At 38.3% G+C, this 16811-nt stretch overlaps 1 protein-coding gene across 1 annotated transcript in view; it reads left to right on the forward strand.

Annotated features, from left to right (window-relative positions):
• ADAMTS13 (ADAM metallopeptidase with thrombospondin type 1 motif 13) overlaps nt 1-16811 on the forward strand; it is a 121212-nt gene that overhangs the window by 85118 nt on the left and 19283 nt on the right. Inside the window, exons 24-27 of the mRNA XM_053695397.1 lie at nt 13991-14120; nt 14607-14786; nt 15215-15400; nt 16169-16373. Of these exons, the coding sequence (XP_053551372.1) occupies nt 13991-14120; nt 14607-14786; nt 15215-15400; nt 16169-16373 (701 nt within the window). The remainder of the gene's footprint in view (nt 1-13990; nt 14121-14606; nt 14787-15214; nt 15401-16168; nt 16374-16811) is intronic.

The raw sequence follows: 16811 nt of genomic DNA on the forward strand, positions 1-16811 counted from the left end.
GTGAGATTGAATTTTGTAAGTCCCATTCTTTGAGTTTTTGAAAACACAGTCTGTACAGTGAGAGTGAGTTTTGTAAGTCCCATTCTGTGAGTTTTTTTAAAACGTAGTCCTGTAGAGTGAGAATGAGTTTTGTAAGTCCCATTCTGGGAGTTTTTGAAAATGTAGTCCTGTAGAGTGAGAATGAGTTTTGTAAGTTTCATTCTGTGAGTTTTTGAAAATGTAGTCTATACAGTAAGAGTGAGTTTTGTAAGTCCCATTCTGTGAGTTTTTGAAAACGTAGTCTGTACAGTTCGAATGTGTTTAGTAAGTCCCATTCTGTGAGTTTTTGAAAACAGTCTCTACAGTGAAAGTGAGTTTTGTAAGTCCCATTCTGTGAGTTTTTAAAAACACAGTCAATACAGTGAGAGTGAGTTTTCGTAGTCCCATTCTCTGAGTTTTTAAAAATCTGGTCCATACAGTGAGAGTGAGTTGTGTAAATTCTATTCTCTGAGTTTTTGAAACACGGTCTGTACAGTGAGAGTGAGTTTTGTAAGTTCCATTCTGTGAGTTTTTGAAAACACGGTCTGTACAGTGAGAGTGAGTTTTGTAAATCCTATTCTGTGAGTTTTTGAAAACATGGTCTCTACAGTGAGAGTGAATTTTGTAAGTCCCAAACTGTGAGTTTTTGAAAACGTAGTCTGTACAGTGAGAGTGAATTTTGTAAGTCCCAAACTGTGAGTTTTTGATAACGTAGTCTGTACAGTGAGAGTGAATTTTGTAAGTCTTATTCTGAGTTTTTTTTAAAAACGTAGTCCTGTAGAGTGTGTATGAATTTTGTAAGTCCCATTCTGGGAGTTTTTGAAAATGTGGTCCTGTAGAGTGAGAATGAGTTTTGTAAGTTTCATTCTTTGAGTTTTTAAAAATGTAGTCTATACAGTGAGAGTGAGTTTTGTAAGTTCCATTCTGTGAGTTTTTGAAAACGTCGTCTGTACAATTTGAATGAGTTTAGTAAGTCCCATTCTGTGAGTTTTTGAAAACACGGTCTGTACAGTGAGAGTGAGTTTTGTAAGTCTTATTCTGAGTTTTTTTTAAAAACGTAGTCCTGTAGAGTGTGTATGAATTTTGTAAGTTTCATTCTGTGAGTTTTTAAAAATGTAGTCCTGTAAAGTGAAAATTTGTTTTGTAAGTCCCATTCTGGGAGTTTTTGAAAATGTGGTCCTGTAGAGTGAGAATGAGTTTTGTAAGTTTCATTCTTTGAGTTTTTAAAAATGTAGTCTATACAGTGAGAGTGAGTTTTGTAACTTCCATTCTGTGAGTTTTTGAAAACGTCGTCTGTACAGTTCGAATGAGTTTAGTAAGTCCCATTCTGTGAGTTTTTGAAAACAGTCTCTACAGTGAAAGTGAGTTTTGTAAGTCCCATTCTGTGAGTTTTTAAAAACACAGTCAATACAGTGAGAGTGAGTTTTGTAAGTCCCATTCTCTGAGTTTTTAAAAATCTGGTCCATACAGTGAGAGTGAGTTTTGTAAGTCCCATTCTCTGAGTTTTTAAAACACGGTCTGTACAGTGAGAGTGAATTTTGTAAGTGCCATTCTGTGAGTTTTTGAAAACACGGCCTTTACAGAGAGAGCGAATTTTATAAGTCCTATCCTGTGAGTTTTTAAAAACACGGTCTGTAGAGTGAGTTCTGCAATTTTGGACTCCATTTTAAACCTTGTGCCTTATTGTTTTCACAATTTACAGTATAAGAAATATAAAAATTTTAGAAGAGTAGAATAGTTTCTGGTATGAGAAAATTATTTCCCACACTGCTCTTCTTATTTTTAGATGAAAAACTAGCCAAATCTTCTGATCACAGTCTATCTATGACCCTCCTAAGGTATATGTGTCTGTTTTAGTATGCATTCTTTAATAAATAGTTTATTCATTTTAAGGACTGCAGCTGCTTTCCTTTGTGCTTCATGAGTTTTGTCCCATTCTGTGAGTTTTAGAAAACGTAGTCTGTACAGTGAGAATTAGTTTTGTAAGTCCCTTTCTGTGAATTTTTTGAAAACTCGGTCTGTACAGTGAGAGTGAGCTGTGTCAGTCCCATTCTGTAAGTTTTTGAAAATGTAGTCTATACAGTGAGAGTGAATTTTGTAAGTCCCAAACTGTGAGTTTTAGAAAATGTAGTCTGTACAGTGAGATTGAATTTTGTAAGTCCCATTATTTGAGCTGTGTCAGTCCCATTCTGTAAGTTTTTGAAAATGTAGTCTATACAGTGAGAGTGAATTTTGTAAGTCCCATTCTGTGAGTTTTTGAAAACACGGTCTGTACAGTGAGAGTGAGTTTTGTAAGTCTTATTCTGAGTTTTTTTTAAAAACGTAGTCCTGTAGAGTGTGTATGAATTTTGTAAGTTTCATTCTGTGAGTTTTTAAAAATGTAGTCCTGTAAAGTGAAAATTTGTTTTGTAAGTCCCATTCTGGGAGTTTTTGAAAATGTGGTCCTGTAGAGTGAGAATGAGTTTTGTAAGTTTCATTCTTTGAGTTTTTAAAAATGTAGTCTATACAGTGAGAGTGAGTTTTGTAACTTCCATTCTGTGAGTTTTTGAAAACGTCGTCTGTACAGTTCGAATGAGTTTAGTAAGTCCCATTCTGTGAGTTTTTGAAAACAGTCTCTACAGTGAAAGTGAGTTTTGTAAGTCCCATTCTGTGAGTTTTTAAAAACACAGTCAATACAGTGAGAGTGAGTTTTGTAAGTCCCATTCTCTGAGTTTTTAAAAATCTGGTCCATACAGTGAGAGTGAGTTTTGTAAGTCCCATTCTCTGAGTTTTTAAAACACGGTCTGTACAGTGAGAGTGAATTTTGTAAGTGCCATTCTGTGAGTTTTTGAAAACACGGCCTTTACAGAGAGAGCGAATTTTATAAGTCCTATCCTGTGAGTTTTTAAAAACACGGTCTGTAGAGTGAGTTCTGCAATTTTGGACTCCATTTTAAACCTTGTGCCTTATTGTTTTCACAATTTACAGTATAAGAAATATAAAAATTTTAGAAGAGTAGAATAGTTTCTGGTATGAGAAAATTATTTCCCACACTGCTCTTCTTATTTTTAGATGAAAAACTAGCCAAATCTTCTGATCACAGTCTATCTATGACCCTCCTAAGGTATATGTGTCTGTTTTAGTATGCATTCTTTAATAAATAGTTTATTCATTTTAAGGACTGCAGCTGCTTTCCTTTGTGCTTCATGAGTTTTGTCCCATTCTGTGAGTTTTAGAAAACGTAGTCTGTACAGTGAGAATTAGTTTTGTAAGTCCCTTTCTGTGAATTTTTTGAAAACTCGGTCTGTACAGTGAGAGTGAGCTGTGTCAGTCCCATTCTGTAAGTTTTTGAAAATGTAGTCTATACAGTGAGAGTGAATTTTGTAAGTCCCAAACTGTGAGTTTTAGAAAATGTAGTCTGTACAGTGAGATTGAATTTTGTAAGTCCCATTATTTGAGCTGTGTCAGTCCCATTCTGTAAGTTTTTGAAAATGTAGTCTATACAGTGAGAGTGAATTTTGTAAGTCCCAAACTGTGAGTTTTAGAAAACGTATTCTGTACAGTGAGATTGAATTTTGTAAGTCCCATTATTTGAGTTTTTGAAAACACGGTCTGTACAGTGAGAGTGAGTTTTGTAAGTCACATTCTGTGAGTTTTTTGAAAATGTATTCCTGTAGAGTGAGAATGAGTTTTGTAAGTCCTATTCTGGGACTTTTTTAAAATGTAGTCCTGTAGAGTGAGAATGAGTTTTGTAAGTTTCATTCTGTAGTTTTTGAAAATGTAGTCTATACAGTGAGAGTGAGTTTTGTAAATCCTATTCTGTGAGTTTTTAAAAACACGGTCTCTACAGTGAGAGTGAATTTTGTAAGTCCCAAACTGTGAGTTTTTGAAAACGTAGTCTATAGAGTGAGAGTGAGCTTTGTAAGTCCAGTTCTATGAGTTTTCGAAAATGTAGTCTGTACAGTGAGAGTAAGTTTTGTAAGTCCCATTCTGTGAATTTTTGAAAACACAGTCTGTACAGTGAGAGTGAGTTTTGTAAGTTGTAGCAGAATAGCTACCACTCAAAAGTGAAAATCCGGGTTAGTTTAGCAGGTAAGGAAACGGCCCGCGGATCCAACCAGTGACAGCCAGGGTGCAATTCTGCAATGGGCAAACTACCCATGACACATATAAAGCACAAAGGAAAGCAGCTGCATGAACAGTCCTTAAAATTAATAAACTCTTTATTAAAGAATGCGTACTAAAACGGACACATATACCTTAGGAGGGGGACTCCATCTGACATGTTTTGCGCTATTATAAGCACTTAATCATAGATAGACTGTGATCAGAAGTGAACACTATTTCGAATGTATTGGTCTTTATATTATATTTGAAATAGCATTCACTTCTGATCACAGTCTATCTATGACCCTCCCTAAGGTATATGTGTCTGTTTTAGTATGCATGCTTTAATAAAGAGTTTATTCATTTTATGGACTGCAGCTGCTTTCCTTTGTGTTTCATGAGTTTTGTCCCATTCTGTGGCCTAGATTTAGAGTTTGGCGGTAGCCGTGAAAACCAGCGTTAGAGGCTCCTAACGCTGGTTTTAGGCTACCGCCGGTATTTGGAGTCAGTCAGGAAAGGGTCTAACGCTCACTTTTCAGCCACGACTTTTCCATACCGCAGATCCCCTTACGTCAATTGCGTATCCTATCTTTTCAATGGGATCTTTCTAACTCCGGTATTTAGAGTCGTGGCTGAAGTGAGCGTTAGAAATCTAACGACAAAACTCCAGCCGCAGAAAAAAGTCAGTAGTTAAGAGCTTTCTGGGCTAACGCCGGTTTATAAAGCTCCTAACTACTGTACTCTAAAGTACACTAACACCCATAAACTACCTATGTACCCCTAAACCGAGGTCCCCCCACATCGCCGCCACTCGATTAATTTTTTTTAACCCCTAATCTGCCAACCGCCACCTACGTTATACTTATGTACCCCTAATCTGCTGCCCCTAACACCGCCGACCCCTATATTATATTTATTAACCCCTAACCTGCCCCCCACAACGTCGCCGCCAGCTACCTACAGTAATTAACCCCTAATCTGCCGACCGCAAAGCGCCGCTACTTACCTTATCCTTATGTACCCCTAATCTGCTGCCCCTAACATCGCCGACCCCTATATTATATTTATTAACCCCTAACCTGCCCCCCTCAACGTCGCCTCCACCTGCCTACACTTATTAACCCCTAATCTGCCGAGCGGATCTCACCGCTACTATAATAAAGTTATTAACCCCTAATCCGCCTCAATAACCCTATAATAAATAGTATTAACCCCTAATCTGCCCTCCCTAACATCGCCGACACCTAACTTCAAGTATTAACCCCTAATCTGCCGATCGGAGCTCACCGCTACTCTAATAAATTTTTTAACCCCTAAAGCTAATTTTAACCCTAACACCCCCCTAAGTTAAATATAATTTTATTCTAACGAAATAAATTAACTCTTATTAAATAAATTATTCCTATTTAAAGCTAAATACTTACCTGTAAAATATACCCTAATATAGCTACAACATAAATTATAATTATATTATAGCTATTTTAGGATTAATATTTATTTTACAGGCAACTTTGTATTTATTTTAACCAGGTACAATAGCTATTAAATAGTTAATAACTATTTAATAGCTAAAATAGTTAAAATAATTACAAAATTACCTGTAAAATAAATCCTAACCTAAGTTACAATTAAACCTAACACTACACTATCAATAAATTAATTAAATAAACTACCTACAATTATCTAAAATTAAACCTAACACTACACTATCAATAAATTAATTAAATACAATACCTACAATTATTTACAATTAAACCTAACACTACACTATCAATAAATTATTTAAATACAATATCTACAAATAAATACAATGAAATAAACTAACTAAAGTACAAAAAATAAAAAAGAACTAAGTTACAAAAAATAAAAAAATATTTACAAACATTAGAAAAATATTACAACAATTTTAAACTAATTACACCTACTCTAAGCCCCCTAATAAAATAACAAAGCCCCCCAAAATAAAAAATGCCCTACCCTATTCTAAATTAAAAAAGTTCAAAGCTCTTTTACCTTACCAGCCCTGAACAGGGCCCTTTGCGGGGCATGCCCCAAGAAATTCAGCTCTTTTGCCTGTAAAAAAACCCACATACAATACCCCCCCAACATTACAACCCACCACCCACATACCCCTAATCTAACCCAAACCCCCCTTAAATAAACCTAACACTAAGCCCCTGAAGATCTTCCTACCTTATCTTCACCATACCAGGTTCACCGATCGGTCCTCGGAAGTGTTGATCCAAGCCCAAGCAGGGGGCTGAACAGTGATGTCCATCCTCGGGCTGAAGTCTGGATCCAAGCGGCGGCTGAAGAAATCCATCATCGGGCTGAAGTCGGAAGTCCATCATCGGGATGAAGTCTTCTATCAAGCCGCATCTTCAATCTTCTTTCTTCTGGAGCAGAGCGGAACCATCTTCTTCCAAGCCGACGCGGAACATCCTCTTCAACCGATGACTAGACGACGAATGACGGTTCCTTTAAATGACGTCATCCAAGATGGCGTCCCTCGAATTCCGATTGGCTGATAGGATTCTATCAGCCAATCGGAATTAAGGTAGGAATATTCTGATTGGCTGATCGGAACAGCCAATAGAATGCGAGCTCAATCTGATTGGCTGATTGGATCAGCCAATCGGATTGAACTTGATTCTGATTGGCTGATTCCATCAGCCAATCAGAATATTCCTACCTTAATTCCGATTGGCTGATAGAATCCTATCAGCCAATCGGAATTCGAGGGACGCCATCTTGGATGACGTCATTTAAATATTAATCCTAAAATAGCTATAATATAATTATAATTTATGTTGTAGCTATATTAGGGTTTATTTTACAGGTAAGTATTTAGATTTAAATAGGAATAATTTATTTAATAAGAGTTAATTAATTTCGTTAGATGTAAATTATATTTAACTTAGGGGGGTGTTAGGGTTAGACTTAGCTTTAGGGGTTAATACATTCATTAGAATAGCGGTGAGCTCCAGTCGGCAGATTAGGGGTTAATGTTTGAAGTTAGGTGTCGGCGATGTTAGGGAGGGCAGATTAGGGGTTAATACTATTTATTATAGGGTTAGTGAGGCGGATTAGGGGTTAATAACTTTATTATAATAGCGGTGCGGTCCGCTCGGCAGATTAGGGGTTAATAAGTGTAGTTAGGTGGAGGCGATGTTGTGGGGGGCAGATTAGGGGTTAATAAATATAATATAGGGGTTGGCGGTGTTAGGGACAGCAGATTAGGGGTACATAGGGATAATGTAAGTAGCGGCGTTTTACAGAGTGGCAGATTAGGGGTTAATAATAATATGCAGGGGTCAGCGATAGAGGGGGCGGCAGAATAGGGGTTAATAAGTGTAAGGTTAGGGGTGTTTAGACTCGGGGTTCATGTTAGGGCGTTAGGTGCATATTCTGGTATCGAGAGTTGCAGTGACGGTAAATATGCCTGTACGCTCCCTTTTTGGAGCCTAACGCAGCCATTCTGTGAACTCTCAATACCAGAGGTATTTAAAAGGTGTGGCCAGAAAAAAGCCAGCGTTAGCTACACGGGTCGTTACCGACAAAACTCTAAATCTAGGCGTGTGAGTTTTAGAAAACGTAGTCTGTACAGTGAGAATTAGTTTTGTAAGTCCCATTCTGTGAATTTTTGAAAACTCGGTCTGTACAGTGAGAGTGGATTTTGTAAGTCCCATTCTGTGAGTTTTTTTAAAACGTAGTCCTGTAGAGTGAGAATGAGTTTTGTAAATTTCATTCTGTGAGTTTTTGAAAAAGTAGCCTTTACAGTTTGAATGGGTTTAGTAAGTTCCATTCTGTGAATTTTTGAAAACAGTCTCTACAGTGAAAGTGAGTTTTGTAAGTGCCATTCTGTGAGTTTTTGAAAACACAGTCTGTACAGTGAGAGTGAGTTTTGTAAATCCTATTCTGTGAGTTTTTGAAAACACGGGCCTCTAGTTATCAAGCCGTCAACCGCAAATATGATGGAATTCCGCAGCGTATTTGTGGCGAAGCTGATTCGCCATAGTTATCAAGCCCTACAGACCGGCAAAAGTAGAATCTAGTGACGTAACCTACGATCTGCCGGACTCAGTCCGACACAGATCGATAGTTACGTCACTCCAGATGTTCCGAACGCAAGTTCGGCACTATCTGACTACTTTTGTTAGTTATCAAAGAACAACCAGGTACGCTCGCCACTATTCCGGCCCAGCGTACCTGGTGTTCAATACGCCGCACTGGAGGCGGTGAATCCCAGCAGTAGATATCCCATTGATTTCTATGGGAAGTGTCTGCACCTAACACCCTAACATGTACCCCGAGTCTAAACACCCCTAATCTTCCCCCCCTACACTGCCGCCACCTACATTATACTTATCAACCCTTAAACCGCCACTCCCGGACCCCGCCGCCACTATAAAAAATATATGAACCCCTAAACCACCGCTCCCGGACCCCACCGCCACTATAATAAATATATGAACCCCTAAACCACCACTCCCGGACCCTGCCGCCACCTACATTATACCTATTAACCCCTAATCTGCCGCCCCCTATACCGCCGCCACCTAAATAAAGTTATTAACCCCTATCCTGCCGATCCTGGACCCCGCCGCAAATAAATTGATTGTTTAACCCCTAAACTGCCGCACCCGGAGCCCTCCGCCACCTACATTACATTTATTAACCCCTATCCTGCCCCCCCTACATTGCCGCCACCTACAGTACATTGATTAACCCCTAATCTACCCCCCTACACCGCCGCCAATATATGAATTAACCCCTAAGCCTAAGTCTAACCCTAACACCCCCCTAACTTAAATATTATTTAAATTAATCTAAATAAATATTCCTATAATTAAATAAATGAATCCTATTTAAAACTAAATACTTACCTGTAAAATAAACCCTTAGATAGCTACGATATAACTAATTAATTAACTACAATTACCTAACATTAAATAAAATTAACTAAAAATAACTAAAGTACAAAAAAAAACCCTCTAAATTACAGAAAATAAAAAAAATTGCAAGAAGTTTAAATTAATTACACCTAATCTATGCCCCCTAATAAAATAAAAAAGCCCCCCAAAATAATAAAATTCCCTACCCTATACTAAATTACAAATAGCCCTTAAAAGGGCTTTTTGCGGGGCATTGCCCCAAAGTAATAATCTCTTTTACCTGTAAAAGAAATACAACCCCCCCAACATTAAAACCCACCACCCACACACCAAACCCTTCTCTAAAACCCACCCAAACCCTCCTTAAAAAAACCTAACACTAAACCCTTGAAGATCACCCTACCTTGAGACGTCTTCACCCAGCCGGGCACAAGTGGTCCTCCATACGACAGAAGTCTTCATCTGATCGGGGCAGAAGAGGTCCTCCAGACGGTAGAAATCTTCATCCATGCGGCATCTTCTATCTTCATCCTTCCGGAGTGGAGCCATCTTCTATCCAGCCGACGCGGAGCCATCCTCTTCAATCAAAGTCCTAACGAAGAATGAAGGTTCCTTTAAATGACATCATCCAAGATGGCGTCCCTCGAATTCCGATTGGCTGATAGGATTCTATCAGCCAATCAGAATTAAGGTAGGAAAAATCAGATTGGCTGATGTAATCAGCCAATCGGATTGAAGTTCCGGAAGGATGAAGATAGAAGATGCCGAATGGATGAAGATTTCTACCGTCTGGAGGACCTCTTTTGCCCCGATCGGATGAAGACTTCTGCCGTATGGAGGACCACTTGTGCCCGGCTGGGTGAAGACATCTCAAGGTAGGGTGATCTTCAAGGGGTTAGTGTTAGGTTTTTTTAAGGGGGGTTTGGGTGGGTTTTAGAGTAGGGTTGGGTGTGTGGGTGGTGGGTTTTAATGTTGGGGGGTTGTATTTCTTTTTTTACAGGTAAAAGAGCTGATTACTTTGAGGCAATGCCCCGCAAAAAGCCCTTTTAAGGGCTATTTGTAATTTAGTATAGGGTAGGGAATTTTATTATTTGGGGGGGCTTTTTAGTTTATTAGGGGGCTTAGATTAGGTGTAATTAGTTTAAACTTCTTGTAATTTTTTATTTTCTGTAATTTAGAGGTTTTTTTTGTACTTTAGTTATTTTTAGTTAATTTTATTTAATGTTAGGTAATTGTAGTTAATTAATTTAATTTATTTAATGATAGTGTAGTGTTAGGTGTAATTGTAACTTAGGTTAGGATTTATTTTACAGGTAATTTTGTATTTATTTTAGCTAGGTAGCTATTAAATAGTTAATAACTATTTAATAGCTATTGTACTTAGTTAAAATAAATACAAAGTTGCCTGTAAAATAAAAATAAACTCTAACATAGCTACAATGTAACTAATAGTTATATTGTAGCTATCTTATGGTTTATTTTACAGGTAAGTATTTAGTTTTAAATAGGATTAATTTATTTAATTATAGGAATATTTATTTAGATTAATTTAAATAATATTTAAGTTAGGGGGGTGTTAGGGTTAGACTTAGGTTTAGGGGTTAATTCATTTCATATAGTGGCGGATTTGTAGGGGGGTAGATTAGGGGTTAATCAATGTACTGTAGGTGGCGGCGGTGTAGGGGGGGCAGGATAGGGGTTAATAAATGCAATGTAATTGGCGGAGGGCTCCGGGTGTGGTGGTTTAGGGGTTAAACAATTAATTTATTTGCGGCGGAGTCCGGGATCGGCAGGATAGGGGTTAATAACTTTATTTAGGTGGCGGCGGTATAGGGGGCAGCAGATTAGGGGTTAATAGGTATAATGTAGGTGACGGTGGGGTCCAGGAGCGGCGGTTTAGGGGTTAATATATTTATTATAGTGGTGGCGGGGTCCAGGAGCGGCGGTTTAGGGGTTAATATATTTATTATAGTTGCGGAGGGGTCCAGGAGTGGCGGTTTAGGGGTTAATAAGTTTATTTAGGTGCAGGTGGCTCCGGGAGCTGCGGTTTAGGGGGTAAAACTGTATAGTATAGTGTGGGTGCTTAGTGACAGGCTAGCAAGAAAGCTGTGAATAAGCCGATGAGCAGCAAGATCGATGACTCTCAGTTAACAACAGTCTGCTGCTCATCGCACTGTACTTGGTGCGCGGCTTTTTGACTGCTTTCTTGATAACTTTGGCAAACGTATTCAGGTCTGCGTCGGCGATGTTAGGCGAGCTTAGGCGAGCGTATTGGGGCCGGCGAATGCAGGTAAGTAGACACGTTGATAACTAGAGGCCACGGTCTCTACAGTAAGAGTGAATTTTATAAGTCCTATTCTGTGAGTTTTTGAAAACACGGTCTGTAAAGTGAGTTCTGCAATTGTGGACTCCATTCTAAACCTTGTGCCTTATTGGTTTCACAATTTACAGTATAAGAAATATAAAAATTTTAGAAGAGTAGAATAGTTTCTGGTATGAGAAAATTATTTCCCACACTGCTCTTCTTATTTTTAGATGAAAAACTAGCCAAATCAGCAAAAGTTGTTTTTTAATTCAATCAATGATAGAGAATATTACAAAAGTTACTAAAAAAGTTAAGAAATATAATCATTATGCTTATATATGAATGGCATTCAAATTTTTTAGAGTTTAATTTTACACATGCAAAGGATGTTTACCTCAGTGATAAATTATACTCACAACCAATTCCCTTTGTACAGTGTCTATTTTGATTGCTTTTTGTGCCTTAAAGGGACACTAAACCCAATATTTTTCTTTCATGATTCTGGTAGAGAATTACATTTTAAATAACATTCCAATTTACTTGAATGATCTAATTTGCTTCATTATTAGATATCCTTTGTTGAAGAAATAGCTATGCACATGGGTGAGCCAACCACACAAGGCATCTATGTGCAACCACCAATCAGCAGCTGCTGAGCATAGCTAGATATGCTTTTCAGAAAAGGATATCAAGAGAATGAAGCAAGTTAGATAATAGAAGTAAATTAGAAAGTTGTTTAAAATGTTATGCTATTTCTAAATCATGAAAAAAAATTGGGTTTCATTTCCCTTTAACATGTAGTAATGAGAAACATAAATTTTGGTCAATGTTCTGCATGGGTAAAACAATGCTTTGGGGCATATGTATCAAGGTCTGGCGGACCTGATCCGACAGTGCGGATCAGGTCCGCTAGACCTTGCGCTGAATACGACGAGCAATACGCTCGCCGTATTCATCATTGCACCAGCAGCTCACAAGAGCTGCTGGTGCAACGCCGCCCCCTGCAGACTCACGGCCAATAGGCCGCCAGCAGGGGGGTGTCAATCAACCCGATCATACTCGATCGGGTTGTATTGTGGCGATGTCTGTCCGCCTGCTCAGAGCAGGCGGACAGGTTATGGAGCAGCGGTCTTTGTGACCGCTGCTTCATAAATGCTGTTTCTGGCGAGCCTGCAGGCTCGCAAGAAACACGGGGCATCAAGCTCCATTCAGAGCTTAATACATATGCCCCTTTGTATACTTTAAACGCGGTACCAATTCTTGTTAAGCGTTTCCCACTGATTTCAATGAGAGACAAAAAGTGGTAAACTGCTGGTAATATTTAGGAAGTGCAAAGCGAAAACATTAGGTCAGTGTAAACTACTAAGGGATGTTAAGCATTAAACAGGAAAACGTAATTTTTTACTGAGGATGATAAATTATTATCGACAACAATGTAGGCATGTCCAATGTGTTTAATTTAAAAGGTAACATTTTAATGCACATGTGAGTTGTATTTGTCTTTTAACAAATAACACCTGATATTAATTCTATTTGAATGGTCCTGTAAGCGATTCAATTAGTGCTTCAGCAAGTGCCCCTGTTAGGGCCTTTGAAAAAGTTGTAATATTTTTTGTAGCCATGTTAAAAGAGGTAAGTGAAACGATTAGAGGACAAATGCTGGAAAATGTTCCTAGGGGGCGGTACAATGCACTATGAGTTTTTATGCAACTACATCTTTTTCATCCAAAGCAAGTCCAGGCAACTACTAAAGTGCAATATTAGCACTTTATATAAAGTGATATAAGATGTGATATGATAAATGGACATAATTTGTGTCATTTTCTATTTTTTATGTTTTAGTTTTTATTGTTTTTTTTATCTACTCTGAGTTAGTAGATAACTAAATGATTATGCACTCTTACTTTATAAGAAGAGTGTTTTTATTGCAGTTTGATATATTACTCATTTCATGATGACATGTGACTCGATGTATATCTATATATATTGATGAGCATCGTTGTAATGATTTTTTATTTATATTTATATTGACACACAAATACACATCACTAAAACGCATGTATCACTTCTGCTTTTACCATTGAGATGCTTATGTTGACACACAGAGGCCTATTTATTAAAGGTCTGTCGGACCTGATCCGACAGGGCGGATCAGGTCCCACAGACCTTGCTGAATGCGGAGAGCAATACTCTCTCCGTATTCAGCATTGCACCAGCAGCTCTTGTGAGCTGTTGGTGCAACGCCGCCCCCTGCAGATTTGCGGGGGGGTGTCAATCAACCTGATCGTACTCGATCGGGTTGATTTTTGGCGATGTCTGTCCGCCTGCTCAGAGCAGTCGGACAGGGTTATGGAGAAGCGGCCTTTAGACCGCTGCTTCATAAATGCTGTTTCTGGCGAGGCTGCAGGCTCGCTAGAAACACGAGCCCTCAAGCTCCTTTCGGAGCTTGATAAATGGGCCTCACAGTGTAGATATTGCTGGAGCGAATACATCACTTTCATTAATATGCTTATGTCAGTTACGGTTTGACTCTGAGACTGTGTGAAACGCCATACATGAGCGTAACTTGACAATTGTTTGGGGTTTACATACTTGCCCTATTGCACCTTGTATTGTGTCTGAGGAAGGGGAAAGTTCCTCCCCAAAATGTCACGTTAAAGCTAATGCACTTCTTGTTTTTTTTTAGGAACTTTGGAGCTGAGCTATGTTTGTCTTGATTTTCATTCCAAGGAAGAAACGTTGGAAGAAAAATGTAACCAGACAGTAAAACCAGAGATACAACAGGATGTCTGCAAACCAGGAGCCTGCCCGCCAATGTAATATTCTGCTGCAGCTGATATTAATAGAAGTGGAGAGAAATCTCCAACTTTCTATTGTTTACTAGATTAGGGGTCTGTTCCAATCCATTAGAAGGGCAGTGCAAAGCATGTGATTGTAATGGACTTGTCTGTTGAATCGGCCATAATGCCATATAAACTAATATAACAAGTAGATGAATTCAAAGGTTTCACACAGCAAACTCTGAAATTAAATTGGGGTTTGCTTTAAGATCATAGAGTGGTTTTCATTTTTGCATGAAAACAAGTGAACTGGAGTCTAGATAATGTATATTTCTTCTATGCATTTCATTTAGCATTTGAGAATATAATGTTTCTCATTTCTTCATTCTTACAATGATGTAAAATAATGCTTGGCGCCATGGTCAGCATTGTAGGGTGTCAATAAGCAACTGCAGTTCTATTTGGTAAAGTGTCATCTTAATAATAAATTCTGAGAAGTAATAATTTATCTTTTACCTACAGCTGGGAGGTGAGGGAGCTGTCTCCCTGCCCTGTGACCTGTGGAGGTGGGACTATCCCTCTTGCCGTCCTCTGTGTGAGAAAGGACAATATCATCTCATATCCTCTTCCTCATTCTAAGTGCAGTAGAATTCCTCGTCCAAGCAACAGCAAACCGTGCGCTCACGAGCCCTGTCCAGTCCGGTAATGACCAAATCACAGCTCATAGATCATTCCCAGACAACAGTATAACTGGACAAAAAAACAAAATGATGCCTTTGCTTGATTTTTGGCATCATTTTTTTTAAAAATCACACAATGAGGTAGATTTATTAAATGTCGAGTGGACATGATTTACTATAGTGAATCATGTTCGCTCAACATAGCTAAATGCAGACAGCATACACTGTCCGAAGTTGTCATTGCACAAGCATTTCTGGTGAAATGATTGTGCAATGCCACCCCCTGCTCATTGGCGCTAGCAGGGGCTGTCATTCATCCCGATTGTTTTCTATTAAGTATAACCCACTGCTTAGTGCTTTTTTATTAAAACAATGGAACAGACTGTTTTATATCTCTTTAAGCAGATATAGTCAACGCCAATGCTCGCCTACAGTAACATTTCTTTACAGGTGGCGATATAAGATTGGCTCTTGCAGCGTAAGCTGTGGAGGTGGAGTATTGCAGAGAGTTCTGTATTGTACTCAAGAAACTAAGGAAGAAGAAAGCACAGAACAAATTGTTAATGATGCAGAATGTCAACATCTTCCCCATCCTCAAGGACAGGAGTCCTGCAACCAGCATCCGTGCCCTCCCAGGTATTTCATCTCATTTTTCTGACAATTTACTACTTATGTTGGTATAGATTATACACTAGACCAGTATATATCATTCCAAATCTCGCTGCTTAAAGTGAATCAGAGGACCACATTTGGAAAACCACCTGGTTTTGATCAACCAGAGAACCTCAATCTGTTCCTTTATATCTGTTACCTTAAAGGGATACTTAACCCACATTTTTTTCTTTTATGATTGAGGTAGAGCAGGCAATTTTAAGCAACATTCTAATTTACTCATATTATAATTTTTTCTTTGTTCTCTTGGTATATTTATTTGAAAAGTAGGACTGAAAACGTAGGAGCAAGCCCATTTTAGGTTCTGCACCTGGGTAGCCTTTGCGGATTGGTGGCTAAATGTAGCACTACCCAAGGTGCTGAACCAAAAAGGGGCCGCCTCCTAAGCTTTCATTCCTTTTTTTCAAATAAAGATACCAGAGGATGAAGAAACATTGATGATAGGAATAAATTAGAAAGTTGCTTAAAATGTCATGCTCCATCTGAATTATCTAACTTGATTCAGATACAAACCATCTAACTTGATACCCATTTGGATCTGTATATACTTTACACGGTCATGGGATTTAAAGACCATGTTTACATGTACTGTTGACCAGACAGTCTAAAGTTCTGGTCCTATTTATTTACTAGATTCAGTTAATAGATTTTAAAGATGTGCAAAATATCAGTGACTGCTAAAGGGATCATCCCTGGTATAAACTATGAGAAATTGTCTGATTGTTCCATCAGGTGGAAAGTTGCAGAAACAGGTCCTTGTTCTTCGGCCTGTGGTTACGGGATCTCTAAGCAACGTGTCATATGTGTGCAGACTCTTGCTGGTGTTGAGACAGAAGCTGATGTAGGAAGTTGTCAGTCTCAGGAAAAACCACCTTCCCTTATACCGTGTATTGTGTCGAATTGCTTTTACTCATGGGATGTTGGTCCGTGGAGCAAGGTAAATCTTAGAAACAAAAAAAAAATCTTAGATAACTCATTATTTTTATTCTCCATATTAATATTACAATATTTGTATTAAAGAAACATGAAACCCCCCCAAAATAAATATTTCAAGAATCACATTAAATGATTTTAATTTTTTTTTCCAAATTTACTTCTATTATCAAATTTACTTCATTATCTTGGCATTTTTTTGTTGAAAAGCAGGTAGGACGGTGTAGGAGCGTGCACGTGACTGAAGCAATATATGGCAGCAGTTTTATAACTGTTATACATTTGCAAGAACAGTGGGTGGCAGCAGAGTTTCTTGTCATGTACTGCTCCAGAAATGTGCACACTAGCTATCTAGCTATCTCTTCAACAAAGAATACCAAGAAAGAAGCAAATTTGAAAACTTTTAAAAATGTGTATGGCATATGCTTTGTCTGAATCATGA

The sequence above is a fragment of the Bombina bombina genome, chromosome 12, assembly GCF_027579735.1.
Source record: "Bombina bombina isolate aBomBom1 chromosome 12, aBomBom1.pri, whole genome shotgun sequence".
In the NCBI taxonomy this organism is placed as follows: Eukaryota; Metazoa; Chordata; class Amphibia; order Anura; family Bombinatoridae; genus Bombina; species Bombina bombina.